This window comes from Solanum lycopersicum, chromosome 1 (genome assembly GCF_036512215.1).
Source record: "Solanum lycopersicum chromosome 1, SLM_r2.1".
In the NCBI taxonomy this organism is placed as follows: domain Eukaryota; kingdom Viridiplantae; phylum Streptophyta; class Magnoliopsida; order Solanales; family Solanaceae; genus Solanum; species Solanum lycopersicum.
Window position 1 is genome coordinate 55,538,613 of NC_090800.1, and position 22,442 is coordinate 55,561,054.

Sequence of the window (22,442 nt, forward strand, 5' to 3'; positions counted from 1 at the left end):
ACTTCACACGGAATTGAACTATTTTGCTAAGCTTACAGATTATCATCCAATAATATTCATATTTTTGATGAATAAATTATATTGTGAAGAACATTAATTTTTTTTAAGTCATGGTGTTCCAAAATCTTAAACTGCTATATTTCTTTTCCATTTTTATCATAAAAAATTATGACTTATCGAGAGATTTTTAAGTATATGAATAAAGTCTAAGAAAATATCCATAGAAATAGCTGATTAGAATTAGTGAAGTTTGAAAAATTCCAAAACGTTATACAAAACAACAATAGACATAAAAGAAGAGACTAAAAAGTTTCGAACAACAACACTCCAAAGTAAAGAGGAACATCACGTCCACACAAGAACATAATTAACTAAACCGAATGGAAGACCTTGAGCCTATATCTTATGAACCTCCATCAATATGCTTTTATAACAGTATGACATATCGTGTATATGTTAAAAATCATCCTAAAATTGGAAGTATCACAAATATTTTTCCTCGTTGTCTCATAGTAGTCATTATTATTTCTGTGGTTTCATATCACCTGTCCCTACTTATTTGGAATTGAACCATAATTATTGATATCGTTATAGTATGCATTTACAAATAATTAGTGCAATTATCAGTCAAGTAGTAGGTGCATCTGAATGGAGCTGTTCACAACAACATATTTTGTAACAAATGTTTTTACAATAACCTACTAAAACCATACAACATAATTTTGTGAACACTTGAACTCATAAATATCAAAAAGTAATAATAAATACAACCTTACTTTCCATGCATTCAAGAACAAAAAGGCATGTTGCTAACCATATTTTTCAAAAATATAATCTATCAGGTTGTGTACAAGTTTACTGTTCAGAAATTTAATTAAAACTATACAAAAGAAAGAGTAGTCACTTCTATTTTTTTTATCTAAATAAAGATTTATCACTATAGTAAAAATGATTATAACAATTAATATCTTTATTGTAACCAAATATGTATTTTCAGAAATAATTAGTACTCTTTATAAATGTCTAGAAAGTTTTTAGCAACATATAATTGAACGAAAATTAATTAATGTTGGTCAAGGCTCTATCACTCTTCGTCAATGTGGATATTTATATTCCAGAAAAATCATTATTTTTATAGTATATTTAGGACTTTTTTTTTGTTTCAAGAAAACATGATCTCTTATTTTGTCAAAAAGCAGAGACAAAGAAATATGACAAATGTCACGCCCAGAGCCTACACCCTGGACGTGGCCGGCACCCAACAACCCTTGTTGGCCTTGAGCGAACACTTGGTCTGGCTTACTTAACTCAGTGGAAGACTGTACACATCTCAGATAAAGAATTAAAAGCATGCTAAAATTGCTCTAAGTCTCAATAATTGACATATTAAATGTAAGATAATTAGACTCCAAAACTGAACTACTAACTGTCTATGAAGCGTCTAAACCGACTAAGATGGATGTCGGGATAGGCTCAACAACATACTAATGAACCAAACTCGAAAAGAAATAAAAGGGATGAGCTCTGGAAGGACGTTCACCAAGTGACCGTGGAGTGCGCAACTGGATCAACGGTGCGCTACGTGATGATCCTAGTTACAAGCATCTGCATCATGAAACGATGCAGGCCAACTGACATTAGTACATTTAATGTACGAGTATGCAAGTTGGAAAGTTAAATGACCACTTAAGCTTGAGGGGATTAAGATGAACTTACATTGGCTCTGCTCAAATCAAGAATACGCTTAACTCAAAGTATGTATATAAAACAATTTAAAACACATGTTATACACACACACACACACACACAATCACACACACACACACACACACAGATATATATATATATATATATATTTATATATATATGTATGTATGTATGCATGCATGTGTATATAACTTGTAAAACAATAAAATAACTTAGTTCATTAAACAAATGTAATAACAAACTCAACATTACTTATATATGACAGTAATATAACTTTGGTTGGAGATTTTCTAACCTACAACCGTCACTTGATCCTAAGTGATGGTACAACTTTTTACCTCATGCTTCTAAGGACCATGTTATACCTTGTCATCGGCATAGGATCTTAAGCTTAGTGTATCCTATAGATTAACTTACGTGATCATTTAAAAAGTATGACATATCAACTTTCATGATGACTTCATGATTTACACGGATACATGAATTAATATGAACTCTCATCCCTACATCGGTTAGCTATACTACTCCCAAAATATATCTTAGCTCATACTTTTAATAAAACTTCCTTCCTTTGGGTTGAGATAATTTGCTGAACTTTTTAACTTTCAAAATCTTCCTTTGGAATCAATGTTTCCCTTTTTCTCAAAACTATTTTGGAACTCTTAATTTCCTTTTAACATAAATGTCAAAACATTTATAAACCTTTAGGGAATACATAGTTCCCTTATAGCTTTTTAGAAATGAACTCAACTTTTACACTTTGATTAACTTGAAACATAACCCTTTAGGGATAATTAGTTCCCTTATAACTCTTAACTTTATTGACTTTGATATTAACTTTCCTTTAATTGGATTATGAATTCAAGGATCATGATCTCATGCATACAGATGATTTGATGATGTACATTAGATTGTTAGAATCAACTACAATTTAAAGGTACATCACTTTTGAACTAGTATGACGAGATAGGGAAAGAACGGGGTCTACAAGGGTCTAAGTGCTCTGAGAGGTGTGGAGTGATAGAGCATTTCGTACATACTCTAGTCTAAGTCGCTCTGGATGGCGTGGCATGACAGGTCCTGTCATACAGAGCCTGCCCTGAGGGGCTCTAGCAGGCGCGACGCCCCAAATTGTAACAAATGGGACCTTCGGATTTTCTTCTATGTTTTTCATTTCTAAATATCCTAAATTTCCATGGATCCCACCCCAAACACTTAGTATCTCTAAATACCTCGTTATCTAATAGATTAGACCCAAAAACAGTCCGAAAACATGAAACAAATCTACTAGAGATACAATAGAATTGAAATAATAAGAATGTAACGAAAATTCATAAAGAACTCCAATATTCATCATTAAATTTAATCAAATTGGGGTGTGGGTGAAAGGAACCAACACAGAATGATTTGAAAAACCTTGATAGGGATCACCCCAGACGAAATCCAAACAATGATCTTGGCGTTCTTTGACGATTCTTGATCTTCTTCTCCCAAGCCCTGAGCGTTTTAATTCTGAAAAAACATAATTGGGACTTGTTTTTTACCCCTAAATAAACCTTAAAACGAATTAGGAAATACTAGGGTGAAAAGACAACTTTACCCATACAAAAGTCAAAATTGGACTTTCCTCAGTCCAACATCTCAACTTCCAAAAAACATATCTCCCTCATATGACATCAAATATTTGCAAACTAAGTTTCATTTGAAATATCTTCCCAAGAGATTTACAACCATAGAATAAATCATCCAAATTCCTCCTGAGCTGGAAGTTATGACCGTCTGAAAATGACTAAATTTCAGTTTTAAAAGCTGAAATTTTTTCCAGATTCCCTACTTATTCTCAAAATTGAATATTCTTAGTTTCTTAGATTATTTTTAGTTATTTCAAGTTAAGAGTTTCTACAAAATACTTAACTTGAAACAAAAAAAAGTGAACTGATTGTGTCTACTTTAATATTCAAAGAACAGCTCAACGACATTCAAATTGTTTGTACCTAAAAAAAAACAATCAGTATAATATATTAAATATGCAAGCAAGAGAGCAAACTTTTTGGTTCTTTTAACAAACGTATTCATTGTTCCATATTAGTTATCACATATTTGTTTTTGTGCATTGTCAAATACATCACAATCCACAAGAAATTTTTCTAAAAAGTATATGAAAAAACATGTAGAAAGGGAAAAAGACTGATTTTTACCAAAGTTAAAAAAAGTCAGCAAAACAGCAAATAGAAATTGCAATAGATACATGAATCACTTCAGAGGAAGAAAACTTTAAGGAATTAAACAAACTTAACAATAAATGTACATAATGCATTTGGATTAGACTCCTCTATAGAATTAATAACTACAAATAATAGTGGTAGAAATAAAAGCATTGTTTGCTATATAACAAAATGTAATGAATTTAACCATTTCAACAACGTTATGACTTGTGGAATAAGAGGTGCAAGAGTAGTAAGGCCACCCAATCAAAATTAATTTTCTTTGTTTATATGAAGAAATCTATAGAATGGAACAATAGAAAAGATCATTTTTCAATCATCTTTGCTGAAATTTTTAACAGAGTAAAAACAAGTCACCAAAAAAAGCAAAAAGAAATTGTCATAATTACATGAATCAATATGACTTATAGTAAAGATTAAGCTCCATGAAATAGTAGGTAGAAAACTTTGAGGATGGATAAAACTTCATAACAAGCTTAATTAATGTATTTGAATTCGACTACCCTGCAACGCAAAAGCACCTACAGATGATAGTGACATGAAATCCCTCTATTTACAACAAATGCTAGTGTGAGAAAATGCTTATTGTGCATTATCGAGAAGGTAACAACTATTTTGAAAAGTTACAAACCTTCGGAAATGTCACAACCTTTAATAGTCTCAATTTTTCATAGAAGTAACAACTCTTCATAAAAGTGAAAAAATTTTCATACAAGTTAAAACTTTTTATTTGAAAGTTCTTAAATCTTCATGAAAGTCACAAATTTTCATAAAAGTTATTATTTTTCATAGATGCCACAACTTCTTATTAAAGGGAAGACTTGTTTCTGAAATAAATAAATTAAAGGGAAATTCTTATTTCTGGATAGTTTTCATAAAAGTCAGATATTCTTGTGAAAAGGGAATTCTAGTTTTGAAAATGAATAATTTAAAGATGAGTTTTCCTTTGTGATGGTGCCACGTAGGGATCCTAGGGCTCCCTGTTCGCGTGGTTATAAATAATAATTACATTGAACTTATAAATAATGTCTTACTAATATCCATATATTAAAAATAATGGGGAAATAGATTCCTAAAAAATAGTAGTAATATTACTACTTGAATTTGATTATTTGTTATTATCACATAACCCAACAATCTTCTAATGATTGAATTAGTTATAAAATAATAAATAGTTGATTCTTTAATCACCATAAAAAGCAAAATAAAGAAGAAAATCAGAATATATATACAACGACATTTCATAATAGAAAGAAACATTTAAGTGGAATCAATTATACAATTCTGATCTATGTCTTAACAGAAAATTTAAAAATTTGTTAACATATTAAAAAAAATAAATTACGCTTGAATATAAAAGCAATTATAACTTTTGAACTTTCATAATGAGTTTCTTATATTGACAAGTGATAAATTTCACATCTATGTAAAAATGGATTATATGTAAGCTTATATATTTAGTAAATTTAAGTTATAAAAATTAATATAAAATATCATAAAATGAATTCTTGGAACTGAGTACGATAATTTTTTGTGCATCATGAATATACATACTATATGTGTATATGTTAAATATAACCGGGGATAATAACTCTGTAGAAACATAAACAACAGAGTTTAAAACATGTACTCAGATACAATGCTTATTATCATATCTACGTAGTAATAAGTGTAAAAGAATATACCAAGATATGTAAAAATTGAATAAATACAAAGGAAAAAATAGAGTCCAGTGAATGCACACTGTCCCTTTATGAAAACTATTCCCCTCCAATGCCAAAGGTTTGAAGAATTACATTCGCTCAAGATGGAACTCTTTTATCCACCAAATTATTGGTAGAAAAAAGTGGTGTTAGTAAGTCGTTCAACAAGAGCAAAACACACGAATATTTAATTTTGCGGAAGTACAAGAAGAAGATCAAAATTTTTGTTGTTTAAAAATGAGAAAAAATCTCTCTATTTATCGAGAACAAAGGTTAGTGTGAAAAAATATTTATTGTACCTCATCAGAAAAATTACACCTATTTGAAAAATTTGCAACCCTTGAGAAAGTTCTCAATCTTTCATTAAAGTTGCAACTTTTCATAAAGTCACAATTCATCATTAAAGTCTCAACTTTGCATTAAAGTCATAGCTTTTAAAGTCGCAACTCTTCATTAATGTAATCTTTTTGAAGTCGCAACTCTTCATTAATGTCATCACTTTTCATAAAAGCCATAGGTATAGATAAAAGTCACAACTTTTCATAAAAGTCACATCATTTCATTAAAGAGGAAGACTAGTTTTGGAAATAAATAAATTTAAAAGGAAATTCTTGCTTCTGGTGGTGTCAACTTTTCATAAAAATCACATCAGTTCATCAAAGAGGAAGACTAGTTTTGGAAATAAATAAATTTAAAAGAAAATCTTGCTTCTGGTTGCATCACATAGACGTACCTAGGGTTCTCTTTATATAAAATATATGAGAGGATATACTATTTATGATTATTAAATTTTATTCAAGTAGTCAACTATTTTTTAAATGATTAATTTTATTTTACAATTCTCCGAATGTGTCATTTCACTAATAATACTAAAAGGTGGTACATGAATTACAACACATGGTGTGTTTCTTTGTAATGAAAACTTATTGCATGAAAAAATATTTTGTAGAAAAATAAATGATTCTGTTATTTTTTTCTTTTGTTAAAAAATACATTATTGGGTTATTTTCATTTGGGTTTAATCCGATGGGGTAAAAATTGGGTGACTTAATTTATGAAGGTCAGGTAACATTTTTAGAATTTTAAAAACTAATTTTTGTTTTCAGTTAAAATAGATTTTTTCAACAACATGTTAAATAAAAACAATTAGCTAGCTGACGGGATATTATGTACAATACTTTTTAACAAGGTATTTATCCTCTATACCTCATAGTGTTTCGGTCAAACTGTTGGGAAAGGACTAGCATAACTGAATTATAAATACTTCAGTTATCATAAATAACATACCTAAATTAGTAGGGCTAATTATTTCCTCTTTAATACAAATCTAATTTAAGGTTAAAAATCTAATGTTCCAACTCCCAATCTTCCAATCATCTATTACAACAAAGAAGAAAAGATTTTCTGACCAGAGGGGGGGGGGGATTTCCTCTATGGTAGATTAGTCGAGAGACTTGAGAGGTGCTAGTTTATGCTACAAGTGACGTAAGTGATTCAAGTAAGATCTCTCTCATTTATAGTTAGGAAACACTTGTGATTACTTCTTGAAACAAACCCATGATTTATCCTATAAAGTTGATTTTCTTGTGATGGGATTCTTATTGTGAGGCACATCTATTTCTAAAAACAAACTTAGACAGGTCAATGAGCCTCACGATGGAAAACCTCCCACAAGAAGATCACTTCACCAGCCAACATTTAAGAGGTAATCACAATGGTTTTTCTAGTGATAAATGAGAGAGGTCCTACTTAATAACTTATATCTTCCATAATATAAACTTGCGCCTCACAAATCTTCCAGTTAATATACCATAGAGGAAACCAATAGGAAAATAATTTATGCCCCCAATGAAAATCTTTTCCTCTATTGATGTAATGGATATAGAAATATTTGGAGTTTTCTGATTAGATTTTCAAATTTAAGAGAGATTTGGATCAAGAAGGAGATATAAACTCTACTAATTGATGTAGGTTATTTATAATAACTCAAGTATTTATAATTCATTTACTTGGGAAGCAAAAATAGCATGATGGCCTAATAGCTTCACCTTGTTGCTTCTGATACCATTCTAACTTGAGGTAATAGGTCCTCCCTAGTCTCTTGATTAATCTTGTGTTATTCTGTTTCATTATCTCATTCCCTCAGTTATCCTTACATTTCAGCATATTTATATTATTCATGAAACTCAGTTTAGTCGGATATTAATTTCTAGTATTTAGTTGGTAGGGATTTCAGATCTTTCTTCCAAACTCAATTTGTTTAGACCTCTTTTGGGAACGAATGTTCCCAAAGGACTTAAATTGTAATACCTCAGAAATCATATGAATTAAACTAAATAATTAAAAAAAGGTGAACCATAGAGGGGGTCACGTGCCGTGAAAAGGACCATAACCCATTACCCTTGTCGTGGTTTACCTCCAACCAAGCTTAGAGGATCGGCTCTAATGAAGGACTACGGACGACGTGACGGTCCATCGAAATTCACATGGGTTGTGGATGGGTGTGTCGACATAACTCAGTAAGACCCAAGTCTCTTTTGAAAAACAATGAAGGACTTCACCATTCGTCGTCCTTCACACGGTTCATGAAGTTTACCATGGATGGGTGTAATAATATCAAGTAACATTGTCACAGAACCACGACGATTCGATGGGTCATCGTCCCATCGATGGTCTGTCAGATCCTTCGTAGATGGAACTTCATAAGCTTTAAGATCAGGGTTGTTTTAACATTTTTCCTATTCATTGGGAATTTAAACTACATATCATAATATCTAAGCTAGGTAATTTACTCCATCTTATCCTAATAATCTAGTTCAAACCTACCTAAAATCTTTATTCTCCTATAACCATGTAAATTAGAAGAAGAAGAAAATAGATAAAGAGGCACCAGTTTATTCCAAGAACATGTAGAGGATTTCTTAAAGTCCGGCTTGGAATTTCTCTGGAGATTTCATTACCATGTATGTGGGACTTCAATAGTGGGTTACTTTCACAAGTAGGTTCGTCTAATTAAGTTAGTACTTTTAATCCTCCAATATTATCAAACGTAAGGTTTCTATATTTTTAAAGATTAGTGTTTTATGGTTTCTTTGATCTAAAGAAAATTGTTTATTAATAATTCAATATAAATCATACATATCACTCAAAACCTTAGCTTTTGTGAATTTATCCTAGTTCATGAATTATAGTTTCTAGGCCAGTTAGAAAGAAATTTGTGCCTCAAATTTTGAATGCGATATTCTCAGTATATAAATGTTGCATTCAGTAATCATATAGGTGTTGACCTATTATTTTTAATGCATTTAATCTATATGAATATTCATATGGAGTAGACCTTGCACCAAGTTTGACTAGGATTCTACGTACCCTAAAGTCATAGTACTACGTGCCGCTATAGGTTGTAAGTCCTCTGCGTTAGGAATCAATTTTAGTGATCATGTCATAATTATTCCTCTATCACCCTGTCAAGGTATATTTGATCCTATAAACGGGGCGTATATATATCAGACTCCGTGTTTAGCTCACGTAGTTTATGTTGGTTAATAGTATCTCCCACAAACAGACTCTTACTGCATTGACCAGTTATTCCTAGCAGGTCATCAGTAGTAGAGGCTTTTAGACATATAGTTAAAATTTAGTTGTTTAGGGTGGTTTCCCCTTGACATATTCAAATTTATTATCATATTGTCTCCTTAGTTTTTACTCAGTTGTTATTTATTCTTCCACTTATATTTGTTATCCTTTCAGTATAGTTGTGATATAGCAGACGTAGATTTAGCTTGGGGTCATTTGTGATCCTATATGTCCTGTGTTATGTCTAGGGGGTAGCCTCAAGGTGTGACAATAATGATTGGGGACCATAGGAAGGGATAATATTATGTGATAGCACAAGGTGATTATACGAATTGTGTTGCCATGTTATTTTACATTCATGTAGATATAATATGTTCTAAGTGACTATTTTGTGTTATTGTGTAAGATCTTTAATTTCAAAATGAGTGTATGGTTCATAAGAATGTCACACTTGTGTTTGGGAAAGCTCTTTGCATTTCTTCAATGATGTTAAACAACTGGTACAAATACGGCAGAGGGGAAATGTTGCTGAAATTAGTAATTTAAAGAAAAAATTCATATGGTTATAATAGCAGATCAAGTCACTACATCGTTGCCGCAATATTGAAAGATGTCATGGCATTGTAGAAGTTTCCATAGCGATGCTTAGGCGCTATAGTAGACCGCCGCGATAGTAGGGAGAATCAAAGACTCAACTCTATTATTCCTATTATTTGCTTTTGCTTCAAAATAAATTTTTATCAACTGTTTAGTTCATATCAATGCTATAAAAGAATAGGAATTGATTACACACATCCTAGCATAGAAACAAGGATTACCAAAACCCAAAAAGAAAAGGTATAAAATTAGTCCACTCCCAAATGGGATAACCAAAAACAATATCAAGATCCTAAGTTATCTTCTAGAAAGATTTTCGATAGTAGGGGCTGAGACTAGGCGGAGGTAGGTTCGGCATCATCATTCTCATCCTCTTGTAGACCCGCTACTACTGTCCAACTTCATTCATCGTCCATCTTCTGAATCTTATGGAATCGACAAGGCTTCTACCTTACCAGTAAGGGGTTGAACGCCCTACCACTCTGCACCTTAAAGGTTGTGTCATCTAAGGACACCCTTGCTTTCTTGCAAAGCACAGACACTAGGCCAGGAAGAAATGGGGACATCTTTATTCCGTGGTAGAAGTCCTTCCACTATAACAGGATCTGCTCCCCCACATTCACCGGGATCCAAGCGGTGATGTAGGCTACCACCATGTCTCATCGATAGGTCACATCAGTTATGTTTCTCGATGGAAAAATCCTTTGGAAAATCAACTTCAACCACCTCTGAGCTTCGGTTGAATAGTAGTGGCAGGTAAGTCCCTTTGTAGTGGTCCAACTGATTTCTTCCAGTGTATCTCATCCACCAATGTATTACGTAGCCATGTCATATCCTTCTCCCTCAACTTGTCCATGTATGGTTCATAAGGAACCTCTGGCACTCCGAACGCTATATTCACAGATCGGGCATCCGCGGGGACATCCACTCCACGGATGTGAATTGTGGGGTATAGGGAATCCCATATGACCGTAGGCAAATGAGCATAGAACTCTAGCACCCACTCGTGCTATGAGAAATGAGGGGACGGACACAACCAAACGACCCCTACCGAACTCTTGAATCCGGTTGTAGAAGGTGGGAGCCTTTTCAGCAACTCCGCTCATCTTAAAGGCCTTCTCTAGACGAAGATCCATATGTCAAATTTCCTTGTAGCGCTTATAACTTGAAGCATCAAGAAATATCTCATAAGGGTAGTTGGGACCCTCAATTCTGTGTATCGTTAACCTGCACATCAGAAATCTATGTTAGTAAATCATAGAATTATCTTAGGAGTTCATGTATTAAGAGAAATCTTCTTTTGAGGCAGCCTAGGAAGCCGCAATACTTTCTCTCTTTCCTTGTAACGGTCGGGATGACGCTACAGCAAGAAAGGAGCCATATGGTGCCCATTCATAGCTCCATAGGGATGATGCCATGGTGGGCTGTAGACCTCTATAATGGCACCCACTAATCAATGGCTCCCCTGGATAGAAATATTAATTTTCAAAAATTCTTTTTACATATAACTATTCCTAAAGAGCTGCACTACATAAATATGTCAAAATTTAGTCATTTCAAGTACTAAATCATTCCCGAAATTATTTTTTTAATGAAGATGAATCCTTTAACTTCACCTACCATTACAAAACCATTTTAAGATCTATTGATCATGGTCCATTCGTCCAGAACAAATAATAGCATTACAAACATAAGGGCGAACCCCATGCTTCAATGAAGCAATAAAAGAACTTACTTGAAAATTGAAATGTCAACTCAAACCGTATTTTGCTCTGTCAATTCTTAACATGAAATTGTCTTTATGAAAAAAATGAAGGAGAATAGAGGACCTAAAGTTTACCTTATTTTGTTGATTCTTAACAAAGTTATAAGAGATTTTAGAGGGTTTGAGACATAATTTAAGTGGTTAAAATGTCTATGTAATTGACACTTGAAAAAAGGGGAAAATGTGTCCTAAAATCTACTCTAAAAGTGTCTACAGATCAATTTATTATATGTCAATGTGTTCAATGTAAAAAAATTATAGTTCGATTATCTAAATAAAATTTAATTTAACGGGGTTGTAGAATTATTAGGTCAACTTTAATGCTCTTAAATAATTGTAGTAATTAGTAACACTCTCATTTACTTAAAACCATTTCTTATTTTGAAAAAAGGAAGAAGAAAAACATAAAGATAATAAATCGAGGAAATAGAGCTTACAATTCTTCACGTAAAAAGGGACAAAACCAACAACAAATTAACAATCAGAAAAAAGGAAAAAAAGACATTATGCATTCTACAAACCAGCTCACCTTATGACAGCTTGTTCCGTATAAGTGGTTTACTTTGAAGGGGCCTGCTCTTCATCATTGAGTATTTTTTCATAGAAATTAGGCATTAGACAATTAAATCCAAGGATCAAACTAGGATACTGTTAACACATTTGATTAACTCTTGCGATGACACCACCAATATAAATATGGATTAACTCGGGTATACTTTAACAAGTTATGTAGTATTGACAATCCATTTTACTACCATGTCAAGTGCATCAAGTTTTCTATGTAGAGGATCAAATTGAAAAAGATGTTTATTATGCAAGGACCAAAGTCAATGTTGATTTATTTTGTTTAGAAGAAGATCAAAATTTCCCTAATATTGGAAACACGTTTTTTGGGGAGCCAGACAATGACATTGTAATATCAAATGAAATATCTGATATTGATGTTGATCTTAAATGGTCATGAGAAGATGTACCTTGTGATGTCATTGATATGCCTACTAATTACCAACATTTAGAATACATGGAAGAAGATACGAACAAATCAGAAGAAGATGAGGACTTTGATGATATCGATTGGAATTGGATGGTAGATGATGATTGACAAAGAGTTTTTTTGACTTCTTTTAACATATCTCTATTGTATTTTCATATGTGTACTATTGGTTGAAAGTAAATTGAAAGAATGTTTATTTTACCTATTTTATTATTATTGCGTAGTTTTGTCTCTTTGGGTTTTCTAAATATTATTTGATATTTGCGTTAGTGTTTCATTTGCTGAAATGAGTTGATTCATTTTCTTCAGAAAGCCTATGTTAATAATGTAGCAAGAAGTGATGATTCTGATTTCCGCTTCATCCTTTCTTCTTTTTACTAGTTCGTTTTATTGTGAGTATATTTTATTTTCGGTGTTTCAGCTTTATCTTCTTGATTATGTTGGGATGTCTAACTCTTGATCTATATATCTCTATTTCTACAGTAGGTAGTACTTGGTAGTCATGAAACAATGAGAGTCTTCAAGAATAATAAATAATGAATCAAGAGGAATTGTTTAAGTGGAACACTCACATCTTTGGCTAATAAAAAGAAGTTGTTGCTAACTAAAAGACGAAAAGAGCTAATCACCAAAAAGCGTCAACATGTAACTGATGTAATTGAAGAACAAGAACTGCTAGAATCACGTAGTCCAGAGATAGGAGTTTATATTCAAGTTGACTCAACTAACAATGTAGTGCAACCATTAGAACAATAAATTCAATTGAATTCAACTGATCTTCAACTAAATGACCAATGTTCGAAACAAGGCAAGAACATCCATATTTTGTTTATAATTTTACTTTTATTTTTCAATAATAAAATAAACTTTCAATACAACTTGGGAAAGATTATCTTTATTTGTGTATATCATTGTAGACTCTTCTAATAAAAAAGACAAAGAGGTCCAACACAAATGTTATCTATACATGGAATGCATGATCATAAACTCATTGATTTGAATAAAGATGGTCAGCAAGTTGGTCCTAGTAATGATGTAAGTAATAGAGTTTAGAAGCTTACTCGGTACATATCTAGGACTTGACCCTCTGTCCTCTTAATATAGAAATTGGAAGCTGATGGAAACAAAAGATTATTTGTGGGATTATACCAAGGTTTGAATTTTCCAATTATCTATTAAGTTAAATATATTTAAAATTTATTGCACTAACTCAATGTCCAATTTTTTAGGAGAAATGAGAAATTCCAGGAATCGGACACAGATGGACTCCAAAAATAATTCTACATGCTAGGAGAAGGCATAAGTTTGATTTTAAAACACACCACTTCGAAGCCTATGCTAATGATCAAATTCGAATGGAAAACAAGCTTGATGATGTTCCACCATCTCAATTTAAGGAGCTTCTTTAATATTGGAACTCAGAAAAATTCCAGGTAAGTCTTATTAGTTAGTACTACTTCGACTATGGTAAATTAGAGTTTATATTATCGTGTTGCCTTCTATCCTTGTTGGACCCGAGAACAACCTGGAATATATATTTCTTGGTTGAATTTTATTCGTTATGGATTGAAAGACTTCTATCTTAGTAAGAGAATATTATGATAGCTGATTTGGTGGTTATTTTAGCTCTTCATTTCAAAAATCTTAAAGTTTTATAAAGAGCTTTTTCTTCTATAAGTGATCACTAGAAGTGTCTCTTCTGTCTCTTCTTTTTTGGGAGATCAACCGAGCTCCCATTTTTTCTTAGGAATCACCTAGTTACTGGAAGGAAACTTTCCTATATTTAAAATCACTTGATCATTGTGGGGCTTCTCTTATATTTGTAGAAAATATTAGAAGCCAATAGGGAAAATCGAAAAAACTGAAGAATCTAGATACTGTTGTCAAAAAAGCTTTGCTTTAGTTCGCAATGATTTGGTATGAGCTCTTGCGTAGCATTGACTAGAACCTTGTCGCATTTTAAAGTTGTGTTTGATATCCACTTTTAATGTGTACAAGAAAAAGAGAGGGAAACTAGTGATAATACATCACTTAAAGATTTTATTAGTGCCTCAAGAAAAAGTATCCCAATCAATCATACAAGGATACATATGAAGATAAAAATAGTAAAATTGTGAGATTTTTATCTACTTTTTTTAATTTTAATTTGTTTTTTCATGTTTAGTATTGATATGTTTACTTGAATTCTATTATTTTTAATAATAAAACCGCAATATAGGCTGAGACAGAGAATATTGAAATTCTACAAAATAAATATGGTCATGAGACAATTTATGCATCTGCTTCTTTCATGGGATGAGAACATCAAGGACATTTGAGATTATATGAAAGAGGGGTTACAAAAACTACTTATAAAGGGAAAGTGAGACATTTCGATGACTCATCAAATACAAAAAATGACCCGCGAAAAAGATGAAAGAGAGATGGTTGAAAATGAATAAAAAAAATTGAGGAACAGAAGGAACAATAAGACAAACAAAAGACTACGATGAGACAATAAATTATTGAAGATTTCATAAAAAAACTACCACATTATGGCCTACAAATCAATGATAGTGTTCTAGCAACATTAGTTAATGTTTCGTCAACACGAAAAAAATATTATTCATCTTTCATCTACCAGTGGAATCAATTAAGGTCAGAATTCTCTTCGTTCTTCTTCATTTTTTTATACTACTGCTTTTGCATTTTCTTGTTTGGTGCATCTTCATCTATTGATTGTTATGTTAATCAGTTTCTACTTCTTTTTCTTGTGCTTTTATACATGCAATCTACTTGTATTATTGCTGGTGCAACTACGATAATATTTTTATTTTTATTGAAGTTGATATTATTTAGATTAGTGTTACAGTTGTTTTCATAGTTTAGGTGTTGTTGGTTTTTAGTAAAATCTACTAACCCTATGTGTTCCTTTTTACCGTGTGGTTCATCGTTTGTTTCTGAAGTATAGTGAGTGACTTTGTTCTTGTTATATTTACTCTTGATTTAGCCCCTATTTCTTGCTTTGTCTCACTTAATTATTCTATTTAAATAATCAAATATCATGTTTATGATTGTGTGATCTTTCTAGTTCTGATTTTGAAGATTGTAGTTTGTGATTTATTTGAATTCCATGTCTTCCGTCCTTTGGTTGGGAGAGTTTGAAAACACTGATCGTGGATTGAGTTTCCTTGTTCAATAGCAACAGTTGTAATGTAGTTACTAATTAATTTGTTCCTGACTTAGTTGTTCCTTCTCAACTTCTTTACCAGGTGCTAATTCTTCTAAGTGTTTATTGCTGCTAAACTGTCTTCATCCGTGTACATTGTTATAGCTATATTTTTCGAGTGTTTTCGTGAAAGGTTTTGTTCCTCCTCATGTATATTTAGATATTCTACCTCTTTTTAAGTAATATCACAAAGAGTATTGTTTTCCTGTGAGTTATCTTTTGTTATGGCCCCTGTTATATTTAATTTACTCATCGTTCTTGAACAATATGTCTATGGTAAGTCCACATTATTGTAATTCGCTGCTTCCTTCAAAACTACAATATCACTGGTCACTTTTTTTTCTAAAAAAAAAAGTTATATGGTGGTATAGGTTATGGACTGAAAGAGAAAACAATAGGTCTTGTATGTCTTCTTTTACCTTTTAATTTTTGAACTTCCTATTTCCAAATTTTTGACCCATTTTAAATTGTAGGTAAACAAAATGAGCAAAGCGAGGATGAAAGTAGCGAAGACCTTACTTAAAGAGAATTTGTTTATCTTTGTATGTACAAAAATTCTAGCACTATTTTTACTTTTTGGACTAATTTAGTGAACTTAAATGAATGTCAACTCTTGAATATTCTAGCACTACTTTTACATGTTGTCTTAATTTTGTGAAATTGAATGAATGTCAACCCTTGAACATTCTAGGACTTCTTTAAATGTTTGAGCTTAATTTTTTGTATTTTAGTGTTTCTAAACTCTTTAATTGTAAATCAAGATCATGTGTTTTTATGTTTAATATATGGATGCTACAAGTTGAAGTAGATATTAGTTTATTATTTTCTATCATTGTATTATAATTTATTTCAAAACTAAAGAAAATACTCAATGGCTAAAGTAGCTTGCAATAACCATCAAAGTAGTCTATTCCAATAGCATAATAACATTATTGTCACAATAGTTTTGAAGAACCGTTGTAATAGAATAGACCGAGCTATATAATAGAGATTTTGTGATAGGTCTTTTGCAACAATTCACAATTATTGCAAAAACCACAGAAAAGAGTCGTCCTAGACTAAAAAATAAATGTTGCAATAGTTTAGTAGAACCTTTGTAATAGAGTAGACCGAGTTGTATAATAAAGTTTTTGCTTTAGGTCTCTACAAAAGTTCACAATTGTTGTACAAACCGCAAAAAAATGTTGTCCGAGACTAAAGAATAATTGTTTCTATAAATAGTGTGTTTCAACAATTTACAATTGTTGCTATGCATTGATTACTATAGACATATCGCAATAGTCTTATCTGCAACACACTAGTTTCTGTTGCCATAATGCAATTTCAACACTTTTTGAGTCTATGGAAATGATTATTCTTGTGTTGCAACAAACCTATTTTCGAGCAGTGTTAGCTGATAGTAATCTATGCACATTCTATGAGAACCATCTTTCTTCCTAACAAATAAGACCGGAGCACCCCAAGCTAAGACACTTGGAAGAATGAAACCTTTATAAAAAAGAACTTTCAACTACTATTTTAACTACTTAAACTTTTCTAGATGTATTTTAGATGGACGAATAAAGATAAACTAGTATCAGGAAAAATGTCTATACCAAATTTTATTGCTCTCTAATAAGGTACTCTGGAAAGATCATCTGGAAATACCTCTAGAAACTCACTTACAACTAAACTTACTAAATAGGAGGTGTCTCAACAATAGAGTCATTAATTCAGACTAAGTGATTCACAACCCTTTAAAATTAACTTTTTCTCCTTAAGATACAAGATAAAGCAACCCTTAGGAAGTGTTGAACTACAAATTCTCTCAAAAACTCGCTCATTAGGAAACTTGTACTTAACAACTCAAGTTGGGTATAACAAGCATTAAGGAAGTCCATACCTAGAATGACATAAAAATCTACCATATCTAATTCAAATAAGTCAACCATGGTGTCTTTGTGATTGAGAAAATCGTACAATCATAATAAACTCTCTCACATAGAATAGACTCACCAGTATGTGTGGAAACACTGAAGACTCAAGAAGTTGCTCAAAAGGGATATTAAAACTCATAGTAGCATAAGGAGTCATAAATTATAGACTCACTATTGGATTTACAAAGTATAAACACCAGAAGTAAAGACTTTGATCACACCTGTGACAACATTTGGCGAATTCTCTTGCTCTTTGTTACTAGTGATGGCATATAGATGGTGTTACCCTCCTCCTATCCCTAGAGTAGTTCCTCTACGTGAAACTTTTTCTGGTGGAGCAAATGAAGAAGATTGGGGTCTAGTGTCCATATTTCCACCGATCTGCATGTGTTTAGGACATTCTTTCATGAAGTGACCCTCTTGAAAGTACTTGAAGTAACTAGTGGATCTATCGCGACATGTTCCTAAGTCGTTCCTACAACACTTAGTACATGTATCAGTCAAATTTATTCCTTTTGACACATTATCTTAATACTAAGTAGGTCAATATCTGAAATTTTGCAAACTTTAATTATTGAATTTTACCAATATTGCTTGGTGCAGGTGTACTAGCAGATGATGGAACTGTTTGTTTTGCTTAATGTCTCTCAATGTAAAAGTCTTTCCATTATATAGAATGAATAAATATTACAAATCTCTAAAGATTTGTCATTCCTATCTCTAAAGATAATTATTCTATCTCTACAAATTTGCTATTCAATACCTCGATATCTGTTATTCTATCAAAATATTTATTCCTTTGATTATACAACAAATGTATATAATTATGCTAATTCATATCACTATCTAATTACATTAATATATACAATAATTTAGATTTTCATCATGCTAACACCCCCCCTCAAATTGATGTCGGTGGATCAAGAAACATCAATTTGCCTACTAGAAACTGATGGTGTTGTCGTGCCATAGATTTCATAAATGCATAAGCTATTTGAGAATCACTGGACACATGTGGAAGAGTAATGACTCCTTTATCTACATCTTCTGGTATATAATGACAATCTACTTTGATGTGTTTGGTCCTCTCATGAAAAATTGGATTACTAGCAATCTAAATAGCACTTGAATATCAGAATGAAGATGAGTAGGTTGAGATAGAGGAAATCCAATTTCAGCAAGTAATCCTTGAATCCATATAGCCTTGGAGAAAACAATAGACATGGAGTGATATTCAGCCTCTGTTGACTATTTTGACATACAATCTTTCTTTTTACACTTCCACGATATCAATGACTCCCCAAAAAATATGCACCAACCAGTGACTGAAAGAAAAGTATCTGGACATCCTGCTCAGTCAGAATCACTAAATGCATCAAGAAGAATAGGAGAACCACTTGGAAAGAACAATCCACGAGTAGAAGTTCCCAGAAGATACTGAATGATGCGAAGAACAACCAACAAGTGGAGATGAGGTGGAGCTTGCATAAATAGGCTAACTTGTTGCACTACAAGAGAGATATCAGGTCGAGAAACAGTAAGGTAATTTAGAATCCCAATCAATTGTCGAAACATAGTTTGATCAGGAAGGACATAACCTTCCTCACAACGATACTTCACATTCGATTCTAATTGAGTATTTACGGAGCAAGAATCTTAAAGACCAGCTAAAGAAATCAGATCCTGAGTATATTTGTGTTGGTTAAGAAACACACCTGAAACAACATTATGAACTTCCAAACCATAAAAATATGTAAAAGCACCAAAATCTTTCTTATTAAAAGAATCTTTAAGCTGCCATTGGAGGCTAGTGATTAGTTAAGAATATGTTCCTGTGATGATAATGTCATCTACATACACCAAAATAAGAACACAACCTGTAGATTTTTCCTATGAAACAAAGACGAGTCATATTTCCTCAGCTCAAAATAAATGTGGACCAAATTAGCCTGGAACATATAAATCCAAGATGTTGGAGCTTGTTTTAATCCATACAAAGTCCGCTTCAACTTGCATACATCTGAATAGGTGATGAGAACAAACCAGGGGAAGGTTTCATATAAATCACTTCTTTGAGATCACTATGAATAAAAGCATTTTTGACATCCATTTGATAAAAAGACCAGTTTTGTGAAGAAGCAATGGTAATAAAAGTTTGCATCGTACTAATTTTTTCTACTGGTGCAAAAGTCTCCTCAAGATTTCCATCAAAATGATGTTTAATTGAATAAACCCATTTACATCCAATAGGGCGGAAATTTGAAGGACATGAAACAATGTCCCATGTGTCATTTTTTATAAGAGCCTAATGTTCCTTCTCCATTGTTTTTTTTTTCAATATTCAAGCTTGGAGCTGCGTGAGTACTAGTTGAAATAGAGATGGTGAATAAAGTAGAAGAAAAACCCATACCATTCAGGAGTTTGAGACACTCTAGCAGATCTCCGAGGAGGCTTAGGAGGAGCAGGCCTGGAAAAATTCTCAGATTCTGGTTGTGGAGCAATTTCAGGAGGCGGATCTGTTTAAGGATTGGGTTAAGTTGGCCGACGTCATTCATATACATATCCTAGTTTTAACTACTTAGACGACAATGACAAGTCCTCAAAAGTAGGAAGAAGAGGAGAAACAGAAGATGACTAAATATGAGTAGGAAAGAAATATTGATTCTCAAAGAAATATTGATTCTCAAAAATATGAAATTTTTTAGAACCTGGATCATAATAATAAATCCTTTCTCAAAGTACAATATCCCAAAAAAGCACATTTAGTAGACTGAACAGAGAGTTTATTGCGTTGAGGAGGAGGCAGGTGCACAAAACAAACACAACCAAATGTATGAATACTATAATAGCTAGGATGCTTTTGAAAAAAGACGATAATATGAAGACTCAAGGTTAAACTTTAGATGGAAGTTTATTAATAAAATAGATAGCAGTAGACACATCTTCGACCCAATATTTAGATGGAATAGAAGACTCAATCAATAAACTATGAGTGACATCAAAAAGATGACTCTTCTTACGCTAAATGTTTCTTAAAGTGAGAGTTTTTCCATTATATAAAGCGAATAAATATTACAAATCCCTAAAGATCCGTCACTCCTAACTCTAACTATCAACTATTTTATATCTACAAATATGTTATTCAATCCCTCCAAATGCGCTATTATATCACAATATTTATTCCTTTGATTCTACAAAAAATCTATATGGTCATGCTAATTTAAACCACTATGTAATTACATTAATATATACAATTATTTAGATTTACATCATGCTAACAGGAACAAGTCCCTAATATTTCTGTTGAAAAGAATAGTGGTTTGCTTTATTCTTTTGCGGCTCAGGCTCACTCCATGTCGTAGTTTTCTTGCTCCTAAACTCTTCTATCCACGATATTTTTGTCCTCAACATTCTGCACGTGGATCATCAACCTCGATATATCCATATTTCCTATTAGCATATCTATCTTGCCCCTCCTTACTAAAAAAATGACACAACCCTGCAAAAAAATCGACTCATCCCGCTCCTCATGACAGCAACCATATCCACAACATAGCGATTAGGTGAACATAAGAATATACTCATGCAGACTCAGAGATTCCTTCTAAATATTGAGGAATTATCTTACTTGCTTCTCTTATCCCATGAGGAAAAAAGCCTCAAACAGAACAAACTCAAAATCTGTGCACCCGCATTTCTACCCTTCTTCCATTTGACAAACCAAATACAAGCAACACTCCTCAGGTGATAGGCAACTATTTAAATTCGCTTAGCATAGACAATGTGCATAACCTCAACACACATTCTGTAGTCTCTTTATATAGTTTTCTTGATCCTTAGTGACACGTGAACCACGGATGTTTGGAGGATTCATCCTCCAGAACTCACTGATCGTTGAAATACTACCCACTTCTTGTCATTTTTCTCTTAACATGATTAGCATGTGGAAGAACTCATATACCTCTTTAGATATCAACCCTTGGCGAAACAACCTTCGGTTTAAGAAGAAATCTCTATGAACGCCTTGACTTTTTTCTTTTTCTTGAACTATTCTCAAACCATAAGCATTAATTTAGATTAGGTAAATTTAACAGAATCAGTTGCTTTGGTAAGAATAATACAATCATACCCAACTAAAATCAAGGTAACTTTTCTTAAATGGACAACCCAACTTCAAAGGTGCATATCTCTCCCATATGAGATTCAAAAATAGCAAACTCGGTGACCTTTTAAAGAGTATGAAAAGACATATCATTTGATATATTATTTACCACCTAACTTATACTCTATCGAAAGCTATTGTCATTTGAAGTTGTCCCACAACATATACTTAGTATAACGTGCCAAAATTTAAAACATTACTTTCTCGAAAAATGATTCTTTCTAATTATAGTTCTTACCTGGAGGGATGTTACAGTAAGGGCACTCTTCACTACTACTGTTCATAATTTTGGAGCACACACTTATTGGATGAAAATACTACCAAGCTAAAAAACGACTTCCTCATAAGGATCTAAGCTGAAACAGGGCTTAAAGAAGAGAGTTCATCTCGCTTTGAGATTGAACACATGATTCACATGAACATGGGTGAATTCCATTAAAACAAAACACTTAACTTACTGATGGACTTCTCTTTATCCCTTCTAGAGCCTCATGACTTCCTCAACGAAACTTATTTTACTTTTAAACCTTCTGTAGTACGAGAGGTACTCCAATGGATATGAGAACATATGAGTTAGAATGAGTTTATA

The 22,442-nt window shown here is 32.4% G+C and overlaps 1 protein-coding gene and 1 long non-coding RNA gene across 2 annotated transcripts; one reads left to right on the plus strand and one right to left on the minus strand.

Annotated features, from left to right (window-relative positions):
* Positions 1-7,023: 7,023 nt before the first annotated feature.
* LOC138340844 (uncharacterized) lies at positions 7,024-16,478 on the plus strand. The gene is made up of 3 exons (XR_011213689.1): positions 7,024-7,714; positions 13,797-14,000; positions 16,249-16,478. It is a non-coding gene; the product is annotated as an uncharacterized lncRNA (long non-coding RNA).
* A 2,566-nt stretch (positions 16,479-19,044) lies between these two features.
* LOC138342504 (uncharacterized mitochondrial protein AtMg00810-like) lies at positions 19,045-22,137 on the minus strand. The gene is made up of 4 exons (XM_069294668.1): positions 22,092-22,137; positions 20,102-20,207; positions 19,407-19,498; positions 19,045-19,319 (listed from the first exon to the last, which is right to left on the minus strand). Exons 1-4 carry the CDS (start codon positions 22,135-22,137, stop codon positions 19,045-19,047), a joined length of 519 nt encoding a protein of 172 aa, XP_069150769.1.
* Positions 22,138-22,442: the final 305 nt, after the last annotated feature.

Coding starts and splice junctions, on each gene's coding strand:
- LOC138342504 (XM_069294668.1), bottom strand. CDS start 22,137: ATGAACAGTAGTAGTGAAGAGTGCCCTTACTGTAACATCCCTCCAG. Junction 20,208..22,091: donor TTACTGTAACATCCCTCCAG/GTAAGAACTATA, acceptor ATCCTTAAACAG/ATCCGCCTCCTGAAATTGCT. Junction 19,499..20,101: donor GTGTCTCAAACTCCTGAATG/GTATGGGTTTTT, acceptor ACTAATCACTAG/CCTCCAATGGCAGCTTAAAG.